Source organism: Octodon degus, unplaced genomic scaffold, assembly GCF_000260255.1.
Source record: "Octodon degus isolate 3935 unplaced genomic scaffold, OctDeg1.0 scaffold00148, whole genome shotgun sequence".
In the NCBI taxonomy this organism is placed as follows: domain Eukaryota; kingdom Metazoa; phylum Chordata; class Mammalia; order Rodentia; family Octodontidae; genus Octodon; species Octodon degus.
This window is the reverse complement of record NW_004524724.1, coordinates 919,644-939,551: the sequence shown is the minus strand read 5'-3', so window position 1 is coordinate 939,551 and position 19,908 is coordinate 919,644. Positions and strand designations below refer to the sequence as shown.

The following is a 19,908-nucleotide window of genomic DNA, read 5'->3' as shown; positions in this document are numbered from 1 at the left end:
TCTTCCTATTTTCAAAAGGCTCTTTTAGAATAAAAGGTATATACACATTGTCACCAGACTTTGAATAATTTGAATAATAAGTGACATAAACACTTTTGAAAGACTAACTTCACATTCTGAAAATTCAAGATCCACCATGGGTGAACACATGCAGATATGGTCACTAGCACCAGACGTGTGAGCTACTCTCCCTACTGCCCTCTCCTCCTCTCTGCAGATCGAGGCAAGACAGGTCCTCGAGTGGGAGCGGCAGGCACCTGCGGGTGACCTGCAGTCTGCTGGACACAGGACTTGGCCTCCGATTTCCAGAAGGAGCCTGACAAGGAGGAAAGGGAAGGCACTGAGCAGAGGTGTCAGGAGCCCACACCTGGACCACAGCATCCAGGCCCCTCGGGTGCCACAGGCTGGGACCAGGTGCCCTAAGGGCGAGGACAGTCACTGCCCTGCATATTGCGGAGTGTCTCAGGAGCAGCTGAGCCTGAAGCCAGGCCCACCTAAGTCCAGCTTCTGTTGCCCTACCTTTACTGTGCCTCACCTGCAGCACGTGCTTCCAGGAGGCTGCCTGACCTAGCTTCCTCCCTGCCTTTCTGCCCCTAATTTCCTTCCCCATCTGAAGCCCAAGGTGCTGCATGTCTCACACTGCCCCAGGATCCTTTCACCTCCTCACCATTACCCAGAGCAGGGCACCACCCCGACACCCATGTGCCCAGAGTGAGACTGCTGTGGGCCCTTGGGTTCTTGCATCCATGCACAGCCTGGGTCCCCAGCGCACAGTCCTGCAGAGACCTTCTGTAGTGGTCAGGGTTCACCACCTCACCATGCTCCCAGACCCTTCCCAGTGGCTAAAGAACAGGGACCTGGCTGTGCTGGCGTCAGTGATGTGGAAGGAGCAGGGCGGAGCGGAGAGCAGAAAGGGCAGCACAAGCCCGGCCTCTGCCCTCCCTCTGCACCTGGAGCTAACGCAGCCACACCCCCAGGCCACGGCTCTCTCTCCACGTTTCTCCAGAAGCAGTCACAACAGCAGTGGCAGGACTAACTTGAGAACACCAGACCACTGCATCTGACTGGTGCGGAGCATGCTGCAAAACGCAATCCCTCCTCAAAGCACGCATGGCGGGAGCACACGGTGGGCAGCATGCCCGCCCTCGGGTGGCAGCCCCTCCTGCTGGAAGCAGGGAGCACTCCCGCGCCTCTGCAGGCACATCAGAAGCCAAAGTAGGTGAGGTTCAAGGGAGGGTGAGGGCTTCCCCCTCCCTCGCTCTGGCTGCATCAGGAGCAAAGTGAGCTCCACGTACGCCTCTCATGTATTCAGTCAGGCTCTCTGTTGAGGAAAGGACAAGGCCTCAGACTTAAACTGCATGCTGGAATGAGCTGAAAACATGCTGCAGTGATGCGCATCCATGCTTACAGCAGCGCATTGTCACAGCGAAATCTTGGGAGCAGCCCAAATCCCCCTGGCCAAGGAATGGATAAAAAGATGCAGCATTTTTACACGGCAACAGAAAATTCTTTAGCTATAAAGAAAGATAAACGTGAGACTTCTATAGATAAACGGATGCTTCAGTAGGTAAGTAGGGAGCACACTGGTGGGTGGGATAAATCAGACCCCCTGTGTAAGCATCGTACTGTCTCCCTAGTGCCCCTGACAGAGTAGACGAAATCTGAAAGGTGCGGTAGATACTGCGAAAGGGAAAGAACCTGTTCAATGAGAAGGAATCACTGGAATGAGGAAAAAGACAAAAGAAAACAGGGACAAGGATATATATATAACAGCATGGACCATCAATCGGACCACTGATTTCTGCTGGTCTACTGAAAGGAGCAGTTAATGCTTAAATTTTCTGTTTTTCTTTTTTTCCCCCAATTTTGTGTGTTTATATCTGGTAACCTAACCAACTAATTTGGGATGATAATATGTAATACAACCACCATTGTCAAATTCCTTTTATTTTGTTTAGTGAAATTCTATATTGTTTCTAATGTTGTTTCTTTTTATCATTTTGCACTCTCTTTGAAAAGGAAACAGAAGTGGTCCCGTGATTCCCAGGAATTGCCAGCTTCGGAAGGTACGATGAGGGCACTGCTGCGAGAGAGCCACGCTTTGCGACTAGACAGTGAGGCGCGCTGCAGCGGGGCGCACAGCTGGCAGGTGCCTACGAAGCTGCGGGCGCGAGGCCCGCCTGAGGAGCCCAGCACCGGGCGGCTGAGGCCGGGGGATCTCAACCTCATGCTCCTCCTGGCCACCAGCAGCTAAGCCTCAATCCCAGCAAGCCAAAAAGCTGTCGCAGTGAAGCCACACGGACGCCAAATCCAGAATCGGCCCACGCTGGAGACGTGCTGAATCCAGGGGAGACGCCCAGCGCAGCGCCTGGCTCTGCTCTCACGACCCTCACACCCCACACGCCGGCTGCTGCGTCTTCCTCACATTTGCACTACAGTTACCAGTCTTTCTCTCTAAGTGTCAAGTTCCCCCTCCATAGCACATAAAAGTGCTACACCAAACGGAAATCTACTGTGGGCTCTTCTAGAAAATCACGTCTTCGAGATGGGCCTTGCTTGCTGGCAGGGAGAGGGGATGAAAGAAAACGTAGGCTGCGGATGAAGACACTGACCCAGCTGCAGAGGAAACCCTAGGGGACTCAGCCCAAGTGGCGACTCTGCAGGCAGTCTGCGTGAATTGCAGTGCTGCGCTCAGACGGCGACGGCGCTGCACCTGCTGCTGCTGCTGCGGGCTTCAGTGTGGCGCTCCAGGCCTGCACCCAAGCTCCACCATCACACTGCAGCTGCTGTGTGCTGTGTTCCCAGGAGGAACGTGTCAGGTTGTGAGGTGTGAGCTCACTGCTGCGCTTCCTGTCAGCGCCTTCTGGGGAATCACCTCAGCGAGCAGTTTCCCATCAATAGCACAAGGCCATGGTGAGCATCACTTTCTCCTGGTTCTTGAACATCTGTGCTTCATGCCCACAGAGCCTGGGGGCCCAGAGGCCTGCCTCAGTTTACCTGGGTCAGGGCCTGGGCTCCTGCAGCACTATGTGCAGCCTCAGTTACGCCCATAGAGAGCCAGCCCAGGCTGCAGGGGAACAGCTGGCAATGTCAACACTTCCTTGGTCTTGTTCAGCTTGGCATGGCCCGAGCATCTGGGCAGACAGCCCTCGGGGACCAGGTGACCTGCTCAGAGGCGTGGGCTCACACGCAACATCCTTTTACCTTGATAAACTGCCTGGAAGTAATCCAGCCATGTAAACCAGCAAGATCACTCTGCTGTCCTCAGAGACCAGAGTGAACCAGATGAGCTAAAGAAACCCGGCTCAAGCAGCTAAATCGCATTCACACCCAAGGGCGGGCTGCGCTCCGCTGAGGCTGCTTCTCCCTGAGATGCCTCAGCAGCCTCGCCCCGTCCGGGCCCTCCTCAAAGCACTCGGGCTGCGGTACACAGTTATGAGTTTATCCCTCAGTCTGAACCTCCCCACAAGGCCCCCAGCATTACCTCACAGGACCACGCCCAGGAGGCCTATGGTCAGCCAGCCGTGCCACTGCCCTGCTTCTGAGCTCAGGGCCCCCAGGCAGCTGGCCAGCCTGGATCCAGACCCCAGACCTCCCTGCCATCTCCGCCCCCTCTTGCACTCTGCTGGGGGTTCCAGGGCTCCCTAGGTCCCAGTGTCTGTTGCCCTCGCTGCAGCTCCTGTCCCCCCTGGAGCCACAGCTCTGGGACCTTCTCCTCCAGGGCAGCAGCTCCCCATCGCACCCCAAGAGCTGAGATGTCTCCAAGCACGGGGCTTCCAGAGAGTCAGAGTCCTCAACCACTATGACCACTGAGCCAGCGAAAAGCCCGGCATGGAGGAGGAAGGCATCCAGGAAAATGGAGCCGGCTCCAGGATCCACAGAGCCACCATGCAAGCCCAGAAGAGCAGGAGCTGTGTTGGCATGTGGCTCTCGAGCCCACAAGGACTCAGACAGCAGGCTGGCATGCAGAGAACCAGAGGCCGGGGTGGACCTTTGCTGTCTGGCCTCTCGCTCTTCCCAACCTCCTGTGTGCTCTGCCAAGAGCTGCTCGGGGCACAGTCAGTCCTCAGAGGGGTGAGGGTGACACCTGCCCACCGCCCTGCCTGTGTCCTCAGGGTCCTTCACACTGCGGACCCAGGAAAGCCGCTTCTGAAGCTGTGTCTGAGATGTGATGCCGCTCCTTTGCTAAGGCACTGCAGGAGATGGCGGCTGGCACCAACCATGCTAGCACAACGGGGGTAACAGTCAGCTCTCGGAGAACACCTCAGGCAGCCCAGCACCGCCCTGTACTGCGACTGCGTCCTCCCATCCCCATCCAGTAGGAAGGAGAACTAAAGTGGCCCCTGCCAACCTGACCGAGTCTCCTAACTGGATTGCGAGCACGAAGCAGTCAGGGAGCCACCTGCTCCGGTCTGAAGGGAACAGCCCCCAGGGCAGAGTGCGGGAGAGGGAGGAGGGCTGCTGCACAGCCTAGGACCAGGAGCAAGGAGGGCCGCACGGAGCCGGCGCCGCGCTGGAACCATCACCATCAGCCTTTGGGGCGGGATCTGGACTTTCCACTAAAAAGTAAATTAAAAAGCAATGTTTTTGATGGTTTACAGACATAACCACTCTCGCCACCATGCACAACACCCATAGGAGCTCGGGAGCACAGTGCTCCACAGCCCCCGTCCCAGGAACGGGGTATGTGTCCCTAGGACTAGGCACAGTTCTAGGGTGGAGACGTAGCTCCTCCAGTCCAGGACGGGGCGATTCAGGAGTGCTCAAAGGGGAAACCCTGGGTTCAGAAGTCAAGGAACAGCTCCCATATTGCAGTTACACAGGTACTGGATTCCTGGGTTTAAAATCCAAGCGAACAGGGGCTCCTTCCACACGTGATGCTGTAACTCGGCAGGTTGGAAGATGCTAAGAGTGCACTCCCTGGCCCCACAGACCAAGACTCCCACGGCCGGAGCGCTCCACAGGGCGCACCCTGCCCAGGCGGGACACTGGCCACCCTAGTCAGGGATGCACTGCGCACACCCCCTGGACAGCGAAAGGCAGCCAGGGTCCATGACCCCGGCATGCGTGGCACGGCGCCACACTGTGCCAGGCCTTTCCCTGTCCCCATCGAGCAGGGCGAGGGACTCAGCTGGAGGCTGCAGGCAGGCAGAGTCTGCACCGCAGGAGCACACGCCCCGCCGAGTGGTGGCAGCAAACACAGCCGCCTGTGTCTCCCTTTCTGCACTGCCACCTTTACCCACAAAAGCGAGGAAGCTCTGTCTCACAGCCCAACACAGTAAATATGCAGAAAGCACCCAACACCCCTTATCCTGGTATGGCAAAGCCCCAGGAGAGGCAGAATTTAAACACTAACCACCCAGCTCTGTTCCACACGATGCAAACGTGGGCAATGGCTAGCAGGAAGCCGTGCCCACACGGTCCCTGAAGTATGGAAACCATTTGTTAATGTACAGCCATAATTTAAGCCTAGGATCTTTTGAAAAGAAAACGTTTATACATTTGCAGAGCAGTGGAGTAAGATTTCACAAATTCAAAGATAAAATGTGCTATCATTTATCTTGGATTATAATGTCTGGGGTACTACTGCCCTCTGAAACACCCAAACCAAGAGCCATTAGAACTTCCTTACGCCGCACACATTATGAAACACTTAAGAAGGATTTTTTTAGACTATTCAAAAGATTAGGCACGAAGACCACTGTCTGTTCCTGGTAGACGAAACCATTACCGTCAGAAGATGGTAGGAAGCCCAGAAACAGAACTAAGCCCAGCCGTGAGACCACCAGGATCAGTCTCCATAAGCCTTTTACTTAGAGCAGGGACAATCTTAAAACCGGACAGGAAAGCTCCTCTCGGATTCTCGTTATGTGGCTTGAAACGAGTGTCACCTCCCTAGCACGGCCCACTTCCGGGCGGCACCCAGGCGTCTGCCAGACCGCGTTTCAGGTCTATAACTCAACCTGATCCGGGGCGTGGACTCAACAGGACGCAACGAGATACAGAGGATGGACAAAAGCTTAAACATTTACCGCAGAATCCCCTTTCCAGTATGATCGCTAAGGGCAGGCCACAGAAATAAGCCATCTAATTGTGCAGCCAAAATTCTCAGCTTTTACCTAGGCAGTAGCAGACAGAATGGAAAATAAATCCCTTCAGTTGCCAAGGACAGCAGCCCACTCTAAGTCGGGGGGGGGGGGCAAAGAAGTTTAGAAAAGGAGCGCGGTCGAATGGGACCAGCAGCAGCGGGGGTCGCAGTCGGACGCTGGCGCCCAGGCACGAGCGCGGGTTCCAGGGTGCAGGGGCGCCGCCCGGCAGCCGCGGGCCCTCCCGTGGGTCTCCCGCCCTCCCGCCGCTGCCCTCCACCCTACGTGACAGGACACGGACGTCGCGCGGGAGGCCGCGCCGCTCGTTAGTGTGAAGCTGGACGCCACCTCGGAGATATCACCCAAACTCGCAGGCTTGTTATAAACCTTATAAATACTAAACACAGTATGTGTTCTTCCAGCAAGAACCAGGCCCCAGGCCGGCGGCCCTCGGCTGCGCAGCCGTCCGGTGCGCTGCGCGGGCGAGGCTCGCTCCTTCCGCCCTCACGTGCCTCCGAACATCTCAGGAATGCTCTCTTCTATGACGTACTTTACTAAGGCGGAAGCGCCGTACACTGCAAGCCGTCTCGACAGCCTGCCGAGAGCCGTTTCTCCGCCCGTGAACGAGCAGCGCTGCACGCTGTGCGGAGAGCTGCGGCCAGCCTGTGCCCAGAGCTCACCCACGGTACCGGGCAGTTAGGACTGACACAACCAAGACTTGTCTTTGCTCGTTAAGGAACGTCTCCGTGTAAAGGGCCTGCTCCTTTACATTTATGTGCAGAACCTTTGGCAGTGGAAGCTTTGTGTCCTTACTGTGCTCTGGTGTGTCAGCCACCTTGCGCGGTGCTGAGACCACGGCGTACTGGAGGAGAGGTTGATTTGGGGCTGTGGTTTGGGAGGGCCAAGTCCATGGTTGGCGGACTCCAGGGCAGACCCAGCATGGCGGGAGAGCAGGAGGAAATGCCTCGCCACGTGGCACTCCTGTGATGCCCCTCTTCCACCTGGCCCCACCCCTAAATAACAGCTCATTCAGCCATCAGCTCATCCATGGTTTAACCCACCAGTGAGTGTGGCAGCTCGAGATCCAGCCACCCCTTAGCAGTGCCCCCTCACCCCAACACAGTTACCCGAGGAGGTCCCCACGGCCACCAGCACCCAGCAGGCAGGAATGCCACGTGCTCACAGGTGGAGCAGCTTAGACTAGGGTGGAGTTTTAGCATCTTTCCTCTCTGGTGCTGGAACAAAACACCTGATACCCAAAGTTAAACAGGAAAAGGGTTAGGTAGCTCACAGTTTGTGGCGGTTGCAGTCCATAGTTGGCTGGCTTCAAGGGGAAGGCACATGACAGAAGAGAGACAGATCGCAGTGGACAGAAGGCAGCATGGCAGCAAGCCCAGGAAAGAGGCTGCTTTCTGCCCCTTTTGTCATATCCAGGCTGTGGGTGCCAGTGTGAGCAGGGCACTGATCGAACAGTTGCCAGCCTCTGTCGCTGCACCTCAGTCCCAACACTGCAATCTAGATCCAGCCACCTCCCAGAGGAAAACGATCCAGCCCCATGAGGCTCTGGAGGACACCGGGACACAGCCACAGCTGGTGGTCCACGGAGAGCCCGCCTCTCCGCACATGGCTTTGCAGCCCATGAGGAAGGAACTCCCAAAGGACCTCAAAGAGCAGACTCCAGGGCTGCCCGTCCACACCACTTCACCTCGGGTCCCCATATAGCATGACCGCAGCTAAAACCAGCACATGCAGAAAATCAGAGTAGCAGTGACACTCCAGAAAAATCCATTCAAGTCAGGAAAGTAAACATTTAAAAGTGACAATTTTGGTTCTTAAAATTCCAGCACTTAAAATGTGGCGTTTCACCCACCTGGAGTTCCGGCGCTCAGGCTCTGGGGACCTACCACACGTGATGTGTGTGGGGAGCACACAGGCCCCTTCACATCCTTACCTGGGCATTACAAAACCTTAAAACACTTGCTGTCATGCATACTCCGCACCATCCAAATCCTTTGTGTGTCCAGGGAGTGTCTGTTTCATATGCACTGCTTTTCAAGTAGAATTTGCACCATTCCAAAAAAAGACTCCCGATGCAAACAAACTTCTCTTCACCCACTGGCATTTAATTTCTGGGATACCAGCTTTTATAAGATAGTCAGAATTTTTGTATAGATCAGTTCGTTATAAAACTAAATTTTAAAAAGTTTGTGTAAGGGGGCCGGGGAGATGGCTCAGTGGAATAAGTGCTTCCCTGGCAAACACAAGGGCTTCAGTTCAATCCCCAGTTCCGCAAAAAAAAAAAAAAAAAAAAAAAAAAAAAAAAAAAAGTTTGTGTAAGAGTGAAATTCATCCTTTTAGATGGTGATTTCTTTTGTAGGACCATGACAAAGAGCTCATGTTGAAGATGAGGTGCAAATGCATGGGGAGACTGCTGAGGCTGTGCACAAGGGGGTGACACCCCAGTCGAGGTGGCACATCTGGGGATATCTGTTCTGCTCTTCTCACTGATTCTAGTTTCATCAAAAGTCAGAAGACAGTGCTCTGCTTAAAGCACACAGGCACACTAGGCCATTCACAAAGTCTCCTTGAATGAGTCCACGCAGCAGGGAGCCCAAGCTCAGGACACTGCTGCCCACCTGGACCCTCAGAACCCTCCTGGAGAGGACAGGTGATCAGCGGCCTGGCCCAAACCCACTGCCAGGAGGGAGGAGGGGACTCAGGACCCCGTGAGCACAGGAAAGGCTCAGGCTGTGGCTGTCCTGGAGAGAGAAGAGCCCACAGGGGAAAAATCTGCTTCCTGAGGAGATGGCTGCTTCATGCGATAGAAAGCTATGGCTTCAGCCAGGTGGCAGTGGCTGAAGAAACAGGGAGAGTGCTACTCATTTCCCGTTGTTTAGAGAAAATGCTGCTGGGCTCAGAAGCCAGGGAGCAGCTCAGTTGGTGGGCCCCCTCCACTGTGCCGAGCAATAGGGGGTCTTGGGAGGGGGCCCAGGACACAGATGAGAATACGGTGGTCACTCAGAGACAGAGCGCGATGGTCAGGGGTGCAGGTTCCCACCACAGGAGTCCCCCAAAGATGCAGTCACAGTGAGGCCTCCACCCACCCGGGCTCCTACACCCGCACCCCTGAGAGCGGTCAGTGCAAACCCTCTTCTACCAGGCCACGGCAGCTGCACTGTGCTCTTTGCAATGCCTGCTAGGAGCTGCAGACCAGCTGCTTGGCAGCTCACAGCCTGCCAGCCTGTGCGATAAGATGTTGCTGACTCGTGGCTTGGAGCTCGAGTGCATGCTGCGAGCAGCAGGCAAACCTCATTTCCAATGTGGCTCATGCTACACATCTGGGTTGGTCCTGCAAGACCTGGAGGACACAGAGAAGCAGAGCTGCTGCCGGGGTCTCCGCTCCAGTCCCGCGTCTTCCCAGGAGCTGTGTTGTTATCTGGGCTTTGCTCCATGGCCAGCAAGAGCTGGCCCCACTGTGCACACATCTACCCTCTAGCAAGGTGCAGTCCTTTCACGGAATGCAGACCCGTTGGGATCGAACACCAGCCCAGCCTCCTCCTGAGCTGCAATCCGGAAGTTCACTGCAAGTGCTGTGAAGCAGATAGCCAGGACTCTGGCAGGGCAAGCCGTAGGCTCAGCCCAGTGCCAAGCGCAGTCCCTGCCCTGTCCGTGCCAGGCTAACCATGAGGCACGCACCTGTGTCTACGGCTCCTCCGGGGCAGGTGTGTGCAGGCCCAGTTTACCACAGACGTGGGCTAACCAGCTGGCACAGTAAGGAGGACATGGAAGAACCCAGAGCAGCGTAAGATTCTGAACCAAAGGAAGACATAGATAGGGATTCTTTTCCTTCACAGGACTCAGGACCATTCAGTCCAAACTTTGTATATAAAAAGAGTGCCAGGCCAAAGGGGGATTTAAGCTCTTCCCACTCACACACTTGTTAGGGCCAAGTGAGCATCGCAGAACGAGGGACTGTGGGTGCACGTTGGACCAGGGACGTGATGTCTGTGCCTTCTGGATCTCCGTGGGGGGCTGCACCGCTGCCCCCTCTCCAGTGCACAGCAGTCATGCAGGTAGCAGCTGCACTCACCACAGGGTCCTGCTCGACCCACTGAGCCACCCTGGCTCCTGCAGGCCCCGCTCTGGGAGTCAGACCCACCTCTGCCACCTGCAGCGCCCACTCTCCTGCCCTGCCACCCCACGTCCAGGAAATGAGAGGCAGGCGAAGCCTCAAATCTCAACTGCACTGTAATGCCAGCCACACTAGCAGGGACTGCACCAGAACCTGGTGTCCTGCAGCTTCTCCCATGGAAACATAGAAGGTTCTAGAATGCTAAAAAGGAAGTGAGATGCCAAGAGCACAGTTCCAGTAGACACTCATGGGGTGAGGGCAAGCTGCACACACTTCTGGGCCTGTATCCCACCTCCTAGGCCCAGGACTCATGGTTTACTACGGAAGGAGGGAAAGAAGAAAAATGAGCTGCTTTGGAACTCTTTCTAGGTGTTGGGAAAGAAGCCAGCCATGGAAAGAACAGAGACAGCTTTGTAGGCAGTGACCCCAACCTGGTTTATACAAAGGCCTGGAGGCAGCAGCATGTCTAGTGTCAAAAGAGTGTCCTCAGGAGGCAGCCAGGCTGGGCGTCCTGGGCCTCACAGGCTGCCCAAGAGCCAGGATTTACATGAGCCACAGAAACCCTCTGATGCACTCTAATGGGGAAACCAACCGCTCTGACCCATTCATAGCGGCTGCTCCTGGCCATGTGAACCAATGGGCAACAGGAGGCTCCATCGGCTGCCTCATGGTCCATGAGAAATGTGGTCAGAGTGTGACTGACAGCCATGTACATGGGGAAAAGATGCTCAGAGCTCCCAGAGGAAAGGGTGTGCGGTCACAGGAGTCACCGAAAATACACAGATCTCAGGCAGGTGCCAAGCAGCTGTTAAGGTTAGCAGGAGTGTCAGGAGAAGGCTCATTTCCCTGGGCAACAAGGGAGAAGCAGGATGTCGGCAAGAGTCAAAGACAAAAGAACAACTATCAGAAGTGCCAGGCAGGGCTCCACTCCAGAGACAGGGCCCCAGGACCCCTGGACCCCTGGAGCAGCCATGGGACACCCACCTCCACGGCTCAGGGCCACCTCTGGAAGCCCAGGCCAGCTCAGGCTCTATGCCTGCTTGCTCTGAGATGTCCTAGAAAACTGTTCCCTTCTGCTGTTTTCTCCTCATCTAATTTATGGTGAGAGAAACAAGGCTGTTCACAGGGTCACTTGAGAATGGGACAAGACCCTTATGCAGCCTGTCGTGCAGGGGCCAGGGCTCGAGCTCACACAGACACGTGTCTTGCACCCAGGACACACTCAGCATGCTGGAAAACAGGCTTTCCATATGCCAAAGGCTAAAGTTAGATCCGTATCTACCACCATGCACTAAACTACATTCAAAATGGATCAAAGATTTAAACATTAAAACAGAAACACTAAGTCTTCTGGAAGAAAATGTAGGTAGAAATCTGAAAAACATAGAAGTAGAGGTTCATGAACAAAAACCAAACTAAACAGGAAATACTTCAAAGAATCAACAATAGGGATCTCATCCTTTTGGAAAATTTCTGCACTTCAAAGGAAATCTCCAACAGAGTAAAAAGAAAACCCACAAACTGGGAAAAAATTATAGACAGCTGTCCCTCCAACAAAAGCCTTCTATCTAGAACATATAAAGAATTTCTAAGAATCAGGCCCCCTAAATTCAAAGACCCAATCCAAAAATGGGCACCTGAGATGACTATACACTTTTCAGATGAAGAAATACAAATGGCAAATAAATATGTGAAAAAATGTTTAACATCTTTAGTCATTCCAGAAATGCAAGTTAAAACAACACTGAACTTCCATCTCACCCCAGAAAGAATGGCTAACATCAAAAAGTCAGCCAAGGTATGGGATACTGGACTCTGTTAGAATATTTTGCTGAGTTTACACACCTATAATATTCAAATAACGGAACTTAACAAAAAAAAGGGGATATAGATGAATGTCCATTTTGTATCTGTGTATTCAAAGTGGTTAGGATAGATATATAGTTACATTCTCTTAATGAATAGAGGGATTTGTTCTAATGGTGTTTGTAAATAGGATATCATGTCCACATCTTGTACAGCAATTAACCACTAGGAAGAATGTGTGCAATGTGTGAATTATTGCAACTGTCTTACCAATTTGGTTTGAAACTGTCTCATTGCTATTTGTTTCTCAATAAAATTATGAGGAAAAAAACCCAAAAAATAAAAAAGTCAGCCAAGGGCCAGTGAGATAGCTCAGCAGTCTGAAGCACCTGCTCAGGCAAGCTTAGGCAGGCACACAGTGACCGTGGTTAATCCCCAGCATCACATGCCATGTCACCGCAGCCCCCAGGGCAGGCTGAGCTAGCCGCAAAACAAAGAAAGAGAGAAAGAGAGAAAGAAAGAAAAAGAAATCTGCCAGTAAAACATGCTGGAGGGGCCATGGGAAAAAGGAACCCTTCTCTGCTGTTGGTGGGAGTGCAGACTGGCACAAACACTATGGAAATCAGTGTGGAGATACCTTAAAGTGCTAGGATTGGAGGTTCCATTCAAACTAGCTATTCCTCTCCTAGGTATTTTTCCAGAAGAACTGGAAACATTATACCACAGCGATATATGTGCACTGATGTTTATAGCACTGCAATTTGTCATAGCTAAATCCTGGCAACTGCCCAGATGCCCACCAACTGAGGCATGGATGGAGAAGGCATGGCATTTGTACACAATGGAGTATTATTCAGCTATAAAATGGGTTATATTGGAGTCTTTTATTGGTAAATGGATGCAACTAGAGACCGTACTATGAAGAGAAATAAATCAGTGAACATAATTAGATGTTTGCAAATATCACATTGTCTCCTTAGTGTGAGAATCTGAGAAAGAAAATAAAAGCTGAAGGGCACAACAGATACTGGAAACAAGCAATGAACCTATTCAAAAGGAAGGAATCAGTTGAAGAGAAGGACAGGAGAAGGAGTAGGGGAAAATAGATATGTCTATGTACACTACAGGATGGTTTGGGCAACTGTGCTGTTGATTTATGCTGGTCTGTGGAAAGGAGCAGTTAATGCTTAATTTATTCTGTCTCCTTTTTTCAATTCTTTGACCAATTTCTCTTCTTAATTTGTATACATTTCTTTTTTCTTTCTTCTTCCAATTTTGTATACATATATCTGGTAATATGATCAACTAGTTTAAAGACAACACTATGCAGTACAGCAAATGCTGTGAAATTCCCATTATTGTGTTAAGATAAATTCTGTATAACTTGTAATTTTTCTGTTTTAATACTATTTTGTACTCTCTTTAAAATAATTTTTAAAATTTTTTGAAAGATATGCTGGAAATATATATATAAAAAAAAAGAAAGAAAAGAAAATTGTCACCATTCTCAAAGGACTGATGTATGGCAGATCCGAGGCTCTGTCTACAAAGATCCAGACTAGCAAAGGACTGAGCGCATGAGCCTGTCGTCGCCTGGCAGCCCGCCCTGCCCGCCCGCCCGCCGCCTGGACACCGAGGCATGGACTTTGCGGAAAGCATTCATGTAACACTTTTTCAAACCCGAAGTCTTCCAGAGCGGAGGCGGAAGCTGGAATCGACCTCCAGCCTCAGTCTGTCTCACAAGCGCCTTCCAGCGAGGTCTCAGGCCCGCGAGAGGGCTCCAGCAGCCTGAACCTGCGCAGCGTCCTGGGGCGCTCGCGGCGCAGCGGTCTGCAGCCAGAGCGCCCAGAGCCCCGGAGCCGCTCTGAAAAGAATGCAGAGCGCGCCCTCTGTCGGCCGAGCTGGCTGCGGCGCGCGACACGCGCTCCCGGGGCTGGGGGACGCCACCTCCCGGTGCAGAGAGGACCGACGTACGGCCCGCTGGGCAGCAGCACCTGTGTCCACGCCGCCAGCCCACAGGGCCGGGCCCAGTGGGACCCTAGAGCAGCTGTCCCCACCTATGTAGGCACCTGTTCAGGACCCCTCACACCGTGTGTTTTAAACTGTTTAGGTGACGTTGGAGAGAAGTTAACAGCGGTTGTATTTGAGGAAGAGACTCCTGGCCAGGTAACTAAGTGATCACTGAAGTGAGCTTCAAGAAGCCGCCTTCACTGTGGCCTGCGACACCAAGCACACGCCTGGCGAACGGCTGAAAAGCCACTCCAGGAAAACAGAGCTTTTAGAAGGTGAACCTGCACCAGCGACTGCAGAGTAGTGGTCCGCTTTCAGAGCTGAGGTCTCCGAACATATTCAAAGGACGGACCCAGGGCCGCTCCGAGGCTGGGGACGCTGCCTCTTCCTGTATTCCGGAGGCAAGCAGAACAGAGCTGGCCTCTTACTGTTAGAGGGCCAGAAGACTGGACCGCACTTCTGAACCCCGAGTTCAGATATGCATCATTATGCTCAAAAGAAATGTGCTGAGCAAGGTAACTTCCAGTCCACAGTGCTGCTTCTACCTCGGCCTCAGCATTAAAACTGTAATACTTCAAAGGTGCTCTATAGCAGATGAAAGCTCCTGCTTAGGCAGATACAGGGCCAGGGCTTCCATCTCCAGTCTGCCCCCCACACACACACGCTGAGATAGAAAATGAGACTGGGTGAGCTAGTGCACGCCTAATCCCAGCGCTTGGGAGGCTGAAACACAGGAAGATCGCTGAGTCTGACCTGTGCAGTGAAACCCTGGAGACCCTGTACTAAATACAAAAAAAGAAAAAAGATGTTCTAAAGGTGATATCATACAGATGTGTAAAAGCATAATACACACATTCTTATAAATACATACATGAGAACAGACACTGCACCAGTGTGTACACACAAACACTCACCTATGCACATGTTCTTGCTTTGGAGTATCAGAAATAAAAGAGGTCCCTATAATTCAAGAATTGTGATCCAAAAATCTATCATAACAATTATGCAAATTGTTACTAAAGACCTGTCACTTAATTACTCCACCCCTCAGCTTTCAGCTGTTTAGTATCAGTCACTTTATTAGTAATTAGGAGCTATGGGCAGTGCTGAGATCCAGTAATAGTCTGATCTAAAAGGTGTTCAGGGGTTTCAGAGAGGAGTTTTCTTTCTTATGTTTATGCTAAATGTGCACAATGGACAAGAAAAGCCACCAGAAAACCTGGGCTGTACTTCCAGCTCTGCCCTCTAACTGTCAGCTCTGAGGCCCAGCACCAGCATCCCTTGCTAAGCAGCTGGGAGGTCCAGGGTCCTGGAGGAGTCCACACACCCCTACAGGGCACACCCCTAAATCACAATGCATACAATAGGCACAGCTGTCCCAAGGCCATGCATGACAGGGTAAAGACCAGAGCCACAGGCACCAACTCACCGAGCTGTTAGTACAAATGCCCAGCAGGAAGGCAAATGCCTTGGCTTTTCACTCCCCCAAAATGATTATGCACTGATACCAGCAATGTGGTTGGGGATGCCAACCTCATATTTCCTCTGTTCCAGAAAAATGTGCTTCTGAACCTGCAATCCTTTCCCCAAGGCTTCTCTGTCCAGCTCCAACCAGGTTGTAAGCTCTGGAAAACCCAGGCTGCAGAGGAGAAAAGAGTCCTAGAAGAGCAGCACAAGAGCAGCAGGACAGCACTCCTGGCTTGGGCTTGGGAAGTCGGTGGTTAATTCCAGGGGTGCTTCCCTGAGGTGGTGGCATCCAACTGGCCCACAAGGTGGAGTCACCTGTCTGGAGACTGTGGCTGTGACCTCCAGGGAGGGAAAGGCAGCACAGTGGGAAGGAGGCGGGTGGCACCCAGCCTGGAGCACAGGGTTCACCCTCGGCCTGGCTTGGAGCAGGAAGTGGGACAGCGGGGGAGGGGGAATGACATGAAAGACCACAATGCAGATGCTGGGACAGGAGGAGCCAGAGCACCTGGCCAGGGAGGACAGAAAGAAGGAAACATCAGCCAGGAAGGCACAGTCCCTGGGCCACAGGGCAGGGGCTGGCATCCCACCCACAGGGCAGAGTGACGATCCGAACGCAGAGAAGCCAAAGCCATGACACAGGCAGAGGAGAAGAAGCCAGCTGGGAAGACCCATCCCCACACGGCAGAAGAACAGAGGGATAGGTGCCAGGCCGTGCCCCTGCCCAGAGTGCTATACCTGCTGCCCACGGTCACCGTGAACCTGACGCTGCTCCAAATACCAAATAGTGGGGCCTGATTTCAAAGTTTCTAAGAATACCTTGTCTGGGAAAGGAGGAGAAAGAGTCAGAGACATTCATGAAGAGTGAATTCCAGCACTGGGGGTCATCAACAAGGGCGCAGGGAGGACAGGGCCCAGCACCCACCTCCCACCAGCAAGGAAGAGTGGCCAGCTCCCAGGGGAGGGCAGTTGTGATGGAGGAAAGACAAGCAAAGTGGCATGGACAATCCACGCCCTAGCCAGTTCTGCACCAACCCAGAGGCAGCTTTGTCCTCAGGAACTAGGGGCATCCTATCCAGGGGTGACTGCTGCAAATGCTGGGCCACCAGGCCCGGTTTTAGAGCAAATCAGGTGTCCCAGGAGCACACGCTGGGACCCAGGAAGGCAGCACCTGCCCTGACACTCACGGGCCTCAGTGGAGAAGTCAGAGGTATTTCTGACCTCTCTGCACGCAATGCAGTGGGCAGCAAGGCTAATGCAAACACCTGGACGCAAAGCAGCCGACTAAAAGGAGAGCGAAGGAGGAGAATGCGTTTGTGTTGCAAAGGTAAACACCACAACAGCTTCTCTGAAATACTTCAGCACTGATGAACGCATGTGTACAAAGGCATCTTGAAGGCTTCCCCTTTAAGTGTAAGTTTATATGCTCCATGTGCCTCTCTGCTCGGAAACAACACAATGAGAAATAAAGCATTCTTTAAAACTACTTGTGAAACACAAGCATGTCCAAATTGCTTCATTAATTTTTAAAAAGACAAATATAAGTGCATTTAGCTCTATATGGCTTAAGAGTTTGCAGCTTTCCTTCCAGCCTCATTTGCCAGAAGCACGCAAAGCCATTTGCCACCAGCACCTCATTTTCAGGGAAGAGGCCGAGCAGCTCCTGGAAGGGAGAGGTGAAGGGAAGAGAAGCGGTGGCTCCCAGCCGCCACAAGGCGTGCGGCCCTGCCGCCAGAAACCCAGTTACACATCTGGAACCTGTCAGAGGCCGGAGAAAATCTGCCTAAACCCTGGCTAAAATATGTGGGCCACATCGCAGCAGCGCAGGAGAGGTGAGGTGAAGTCATCGCGTGCCGCGTGCGAGAAACGCCAGGATTCCTGTCCACTTCCAGTCATTCAGCCCCACGTGCTGCTTACAACCATCCCCCGAGATACGGCCCGGCAGGTAACCCAATAAGCCCGGCAAAGAAACCCCCGTGCGGTCCCGGGACAGACCCACGCGGCGGGGTCACCTCAGCTCGGACCACAGTCGAGGTCCTCAGCCGCGCCGCCGGCTGCCTGCGGGCCGCGCACTCTCAGCGGTGCACCGCCGCCGCCGCCTGACTAATGAAGACGCTGCAGCCCGCCCTTCGCGACCTTAGAGTGCGTTTCTATTTCAAGATTTTGTTTCAAAACACGGGCAAAGGGGCGGCGAAGAGCGCTGGGTGGAGGGCTCGCTCCCACCGCGGGGCCAGCAGAGGCCAACGCGGTGCTCCCGCAGTCCTCTGACTGTTTTGAAATGAAACGCGGAGCTAAAGCACACATTCGCTCCACTCCAGACTGGATGCAATTGATTTTAACTGACTAAATTATCTGATCCCTGCCAAGAATTTTATTTCATTAAGAAAATGATATTACGGAGCATCTGAGATCATAGAGCAGACTAAACATAATGCCAAAGGAGCTCCGAGAGGCTGCTGTGAAGGTTTGATTATTTGCAGATGGAATATGGAAAAGAAAAAGGGGAGGATCCCCGGCGGGAACCCTGGCCAGCCCGGTGCCCGGCGGCCCACGCGGAGCGCGGCCGGGAAGCCTCGCCCTGGAGAGCGGAGAGCGGAGCCGGCCCGGGACGCGAGGCAAAGCCGGGGATCGCGCTCGGTCCCGGGGAGCCGCTCGCGCGGGACGCGCCGCCGCCGCGCAGGTCCTCAGCGGCAGATCAGTTAGCAGCAGCTGGGCGCGCGGTGGGGCCAGCGCCGGGACCCGCGCGCCTCGTGCACCCGTGCGCGGGAGCCGCAGAGCCCGCGTCCACGCGGCCGCGGCGGGTTCTTTGACCCCGGGCCTTGGCTGCGGCGGGGCGCGGGGCGCGGGGTGCTCAGCGGGCAACGAGTCCCGCGCCCCGGGCTGACACCGGCAGGGTGCGGGCCGGACCACCGGTCCGATCCACGCGCCGCAGAGGGTGCGGTGCAGCGTCCCCGGTGGTCGCAGAGTCACTCAACTCACACGGTGTCGCCTCCCCAGGACGGAGATCCCCACTGGCGCCCGGAAAGGCGCAGGTCCGGGTTCTCCTGGATGGGCCCCAGGTGGAGACGACCCCCGCAGGCGGACTGGCACCGGGCCGCTCCGCACCCCACGCCCCGCGGACCCGGGGGAAAGCAGCGCCGTCCCCGCGGCCCCGGACCCACCTCGCCTCCCGCGGCGCCAGCGGCCCTGGCCGAGCCCGAGGTCCACGCAGTTGAGCAGCACGAGCGCGAAGGGGAAGAGGCGCAGCCGCATCGGGGCGGGCGGGCGCCCTGCCCGGGTCGTCCGCTCGCTGGTCCGGCGCCGTCACAGCATCGCCCGCGGGCTGGGCAGGAGCCGGGGGCGCGAGCGCGGTTGGGCAGTCACTCGGCGACCGCGGAGGCGGGAGCCCGGCGCGGGTGAGCGGCTCAGGGCTCGCGTCGGCTCGGGCTGGGTCCAGTCCGGCGCTGGGTCCCGGAGGTTCTGCGCCCCGCAGGCCGCCCGGTCGGTCCCAGCCGAGTGCGCTCGCGGGGTCCGGTCCGCGCTATAAGTAGGTGGCGCCGCTCCCGCCGCCCGCCTGCCCGGAGCCCCAGGGTCCTAACGCCGGCGTGATGCGGCGGTCTGGGACCCCGGGCTGGCGGCGGGCGGGCCCTCCTGCCTCGGCCTTCAGACTGCGGAGCAGACCACGCCCTACCACGTTTGCCCTGGCTCGGGCGTGGCCGGGAGCCGCCAGCGTGAGGCCGGACAACTAGCACACGCGCTTCCCTGCCGCTCCCGACCCAGATCCAGCCCGCGGGGTGCCCGCGAGTCCGGCCCGAGCGAGATCCCCACGCGCGACGCAAAGACCCTCCCCGGCCCGCGGGTGAGCGGGCTCGGAGCCCCGCTGCTGATGGACCGACCCTGTTCTAGCGTCGCCGCTGTGTCCTGGACCCTGGAGCCCAGACCCATGCTGCAAAGATCTCGGTCCTGTCCTGGTCCGAAAGGAATCTCGGCCAGAACACTGGCTGAGGTGCGGGCATCCAGGCCTGCAGGTCCGGGGCTGGGTTGGGGGTCGATGTCCCCGGAGGCCGCTGCGACCAGGACCCTGCAGCATGGGCCCGTCCCCTCCCTCTCCTGTGTCCCTGTCCTGTGTCCCAGCTTTCCTGTCCAGTGTCCCATCCCTTTTCCCCTCCAGGTCCTGTGTGCCCCTTGTCCCCATCCCATGTCTTCCTCCCCTCCCTGCCTGAACCTGTCGTGTGTTCCTGTCCCCAGGTCCGCAGTCGCGCGTGGCCTTTCTATCACGGAAGTTTCTGTGCACGTCCGTCCTGTCGCAGGAGAGCGCCCCCGCCGACCTGTTACACTGGGGGCCTCGCCCTAATGGACCTGGGGTTCCGCACCCTCCCCCCTTCACCCCCGCTGCCAGCCGGTTCTTGGGTGCAGAAAGCCTTTCCCCAT

At 55.0% G+C, this 19,908-nt stretch overlaps 1 protein-coding gene across 2 annotated transcripts in view; it reads right to left on the bottom strand.

Moving 5' to 3' along the window:
• Positions 1 to 18,977, bottom strand: part of Rspo2 (R-spondin 2) — a 140,113-nt gene extending 121,136 nt beyond the window's left edge. For both annotated transcript variants that reach the window (XM_023702303.1, XM_023702304.1), the window contains exon 1: positions 18,660 to 18,977. In XM_023702303.1, coding sequence (XP_023558071.1) covers positions 18,660 to 18,750 — 91 coding nt within the window. In that variant the 5' untranslated portion in view covers positions 18,751 to 18,977. The remainder of the gene's footprint in view (positions 1 to 18,659) is intronic.
• Between the last annotated feature and the right edge of the window lie 931 nt (positions 18,978 to 19,908).